The following is a 4605-nucleotide window of genomic DNA, read 5'->3' on the forward strand; positions in this document are numbered from 1 at the left end:
TATATCTAAACGGATGAATACACAATAATAAGACAATCAGTTATGTTAATCACATAAAATCAATTATTCGTTCGCAAAAAGCCCTAACCGATTTTACTTTTAATCTCTTATCTAACAAACCGTTCTTGAATTGGAAGTTCTAGCATTGAAAAGTAGATCGAATTTAGGTGATTTCACATGCCTAATTCCCGAGTTCAACTTATGAAATCAATCCCATGATTCATGAATGATTTGGGAGCAAGTTCTATGTAGTTGACGTTTGGAACCGGTTCCTCGTTAGTAATTAAGATACAGAGGCTTTTGATTTATTTGCAAATTAATCACGCCAATTAGATCTAACGGTCCTTTTTAATTTTACTCTTTAATCCAAAGGTCGTTACTTTGCCATGTGAGCTTTTTATAAATTTGTTTTGCTAATATCACTTTTCTTATAATAGTTTATTAAGAGAGATTATTACATAAACCCTGAAATTATAATGTCCTTCAATCATGCTACTTCAGAATTTATCAATCAATCAAACAATAACAAATATCGGATTGCAATTCTTTTTGTTAGTAGAAACTGTCAAATGCAGAAGTGTAAATCACAACAAACTACTAACGAAAATACATCTTTTTTTTTTTTTTTCGACCCATACTACCAGCCCTTAGCTTTGGTCCACGATAGCTTTCAGGATTTGGAAGAAAACGTGCAACCTTTATAGCTTGAGCTTTGATAAGTGATGCAACAGGTCGTGCAAAATTAGCCTGTTGGTCAGCACAAACACACATGAATTCTCTACATTCATAACTGGTAGTGATATATCCACTACAATTTTTTGCTGTACATCCACCATGAATATGCATTAAAAGTTGAGGCTTATTTTTCTGTAAAAAGTGGAAGTGCTCTCTTCATTTCATTAAGATTGCAAAATAAATTATTAGAAAATTTTTCATCAATGAATATCGGCTATCTATTAATTATTAATTATTGTTGTTATTATAAGGTCAAAATGGGTTATGGTTTATCACCAACCAGTCAAATGGGCCAAGTCAAAAACTAAATACAATACAGGTCAGTTAGGTCCAATAGGTTTTAATGCTTACAGCCTCCCAGTAAAATTTATGTTGAAGTTACAATATTCTTGTTAAAAAAAAGCTTTTTTTGGCATATATAGTAAGCATAGACTATACTTTTTTTTGGCAACCTTACTCCACCAGCCTTGTTATGAACCCTTACTAAAAACAACCACTTTTGGCCAAGTTACCTGAACCACCCAATATTACACATCTAAATTATACCATGTCAATTGAGACCCATACTTTCAAATTTGGGTCAAATGGGTCAAGTTTTCGGGTCAATTGAGTCTTGAAAAAATTAGGCCTAACAATGTACACCAAAACTTAGAAAAAGGTCCAATGAGTTTTTCTCCAACCTATTGGGTCTTATACAACATATAAAAGAACGGGTCAAAAGGGTATCAAATCCTAAAGTACAATAAATTGAGGCATGTCTAATAGGTCTTGTGAATGGGTCAAATGGGTCCATCATAAGAACTTTCATCCGTTAATCATTTATGAAAGCATTAATGGTTATATTAATTACTAAGTATATTAATATTATTTTATATAAAATAACTATAACTATTAATAATAACTAAAACAATATAATAAATGTAAAAAATCAAATGTAAAAGTATATGACCCGTTTGAACTATTTGACCCATTACCCGTTTGTACATGTTACCCAAACCGACCCAACATAACCCGTTTGGACATGTTTAAATTTTTTACCCATTTGACCCATGACCTATTTCAACCCAAAACCGTATTGACCCGTTACCCAAACCGACCCAACCTAACCCGTTTGCCAGGTATAATCTAAATACATGACGTAGCTAGCAATTATCCGAATCAAGATTCCAGTTCAAACACCCTTAAGAGCCTTCATGCAATATGGATGTCAGTACGTTGTTTAGATTGAGTTCGTGATCAATCACAAAGTTGTAGGATAGAATAAGAATGCTACCAAATCGCCCGTTAGCCTCTCGAATCCATGAACAATCACATGCTAATGTGCATTGATCGTTTCCCTGGTAATTATATATATGATGTTTTATTTTTTTCTTGGAACTTGGACTGTAAGCAGGGACTATAAGCATCGGTAGAGTTAGCATATGTTTTAAGACTATAAAAAGTGACTAAATATATACGTAGAATAAAGATGAACCATATAAAAAGGAAAATGTATAAGACATGATCAACAGTAAACACATAACATAAGTCATCTCAACAAAAATGTTTTCTCAATTTTCTGCGAACAAATCATGGTCACGATGTATGTAAATATATACTTTAACTTCAAGTTATATTATACTCCGTGTCATATGACTGTTTTCCAGGTCAGCTTCATGCTCCTATCAGAAGCGTCAATATCTACTACATGTCACATTTAAGATGCAAACAAGTTTTGATCATCAGGGTAAAGAGACCGGAGTTTTGAGTTATAACTCAAGTTGAACGAAGCAACAAATGTTTTCAATGCGATAATAACACGGAATACACCACCGATAATTCATTTAAAATATTTTTCTCACAAACCGGAATGTCTTTTAGACTATCATGTCCTCACATTTCTCCTAAAAACGACTGAATATATACACAGTACATGAGGGCCTAACCACATACTAATTAGAAAACTACTATTATATCTTGAATGCTACATAATCGCCAGCTATACAATATTAATCAGCCATATATTTTATAATATTAATATATTGACTATTGACTATTACACGTACTATCATGGATACCTTATCATATGTTAAGTTGTAGAGAGACGCTGCAAACTTATAAACATTCGGCGATTGATACAATTCAGGCCGGTCGTAGCTCCGGCGATCAGAAATTTTACCAAACTCGTGGTATGTCTTTGATTCCAAATTCAACCTCACAATATTCCCGGATATTTCCACCAGCAAGAACGATTCATCATCATCATCATCACCACTACCCAACACAAGAGATAATGCATAAAGCTCAAACAAGTAATAATATTGATTAGGAAGCAAGTTCAGGCTTTTAGGGAACGATAATCCACCAAATTCTTCAAAATCAACAAGGTATTTCACTGACCAATCTGAATAATCTCTTTTCAGTCCATGTACTTTAAACTTAGTAATGAGAGGACAATAAAATTCAACAAGAAGCAACTGATTCCGAGACTCGAATATATAACATACATAGTTCTCGTAATCCAACCCACGGCGTGCAAAAGGGGCTTTTATTTCGTGAGTCATCTCTTGATCCAAATCAAAATAAACAATAAACCCAACCTTGTCGATCCAATGAATGGCGTTGTTCCAATAAACACCCGTTTCAAACATCATTTGGGAGTATCTAGTTATGGTAAGATTATATGAAAGCTTGCAAGTGCGAGTTTTTGAGGAATAAACGTGTATCTGATATTTATGGACGGCCCTTGATACTCTATCAAAATCATCAAAAACGGATACGACTTTGTAATGAGGGGATTTTAAAGGATCAAAAGCTATGCTCATACCCCATACATGTTTTCCATTATAAGGGATGGGAAGCCTGATGGATTGATTGGTGGTAGGATTATATACGTAATTCTCGTCAGTAACTACTATATCATCAGATAAAGATATTATGAAGTTACCACAAAGAATCAAACCATTACAAGAACTTTTAAATTCTATATGTGAAACAGTGCAGCAGAGGGTTGGGAATTTAACTGGAATATGGATGTCGAATGGGACAAATGCATATCCCGTCGAAGTTTGGACAAACAAACCCGAAGGAGGGTCTGGTGGCTTATTAGGGTTTTTGAAACAAGGGTTGTTTGTAATTAGGGAGTACCATTGTTTGGATACAGACTTAAACAGAATCAAAGATCTTACCGGTAATCTTAATAGAATTTCAGTCACATTGTCTTCACTGGAACCTACTTTCTCAGCGGCCAAGCAAGGATCACCGGTTGGCATGATATATACGAGTATCTATTATCTATCTAATCTAATCTATGGTTAATTTTAAAACCCTACGTCATATATAATAATATGAGTGAGGCCTTAACCTGCAAAACATGATGGATCCGGTTGTTTAGTAAAAGTAATTTGTAGTGCAATAAAATCCGATAAGCCTTTTAAAGAATGAATAAGTAACGAGTTTTTCTTTTCTTTTTGACAAAATTGTGCCATTAGTCCCTCATCTTTTTATCATATACCCATGGTTGCAAAAATCGGAAGAACTCGGCGAGAACTCGGAATTTCATTCCTGGTGAGAACTCGTTTTGAAATCGGTCAAAAAATCGGTCAACGACCAAAAATCGGTCAAATCTCCAAAAAATCGGTCAAATCTCGGAAAAATCGGTCAATTCTCGGAAAAATCGGTCAAATCTCAAAAAAATCTGTCAAATCTCGGTAAAACCGGTAAAATCTCGGAAAAAACTCGATAAAATCCCAAAAGTCAACGAAAGTCAACCACCGATAACTCCCCGAGTTCTCCGAGTTCTCGTTTTGGAGACCCTACCGAGTTCTCGTTTTGGAGATTTCTGCAACTTTGCATATACCATAGATAACCTTTATCTGTTTATTTAACGTC

General features: G+C 34.4%; 1 protein-coding gene across 1 annotated transcript; it reads right to left on the reverse strand.

Moving 5' to 3' along the window:
* Positions 1-597: 597 nt before the first annotated feature.
* Positions 598-4016, reverse strand: LOC139900111 (F-box protein At5g07610-like). The gene is made up of 2 exons (XM_071882912.1): positions 2793-4016; positions 598-867 (listed from the first exon to the last, which is right to left on the reverse strand). Exons 1-2 carry the CDS (start codon positions 3984-3986, stop codon positions 598-600), a joined length of 1464 nt encoding a protein of 487 aa, XP_071739013.1. The 5' UTR covers positions 3987-4016.
* Between the last annotated feature and the right edge of the window lie 589 nt (positions 4017-4605).

The sequence above is a fragment of the Rutidosis leptorrhynchoides genome, chromosome 3, assembly GCF_046630445.1.
Source record: "Rutidosis leptorrhynchoides isolate AG116_Rl617_1_P2 chromosome 3, CSIRO_AGI_Rlap_v1, whole genome shotgun sequence".
NCBI classification, from domain to species: Eukaryota; Viridiplantae; Streptophyta; class Magnoliopsida; order Asterales; family Asteraceae; genus Rutidosis; species Rutidosis leptorrhynchoides.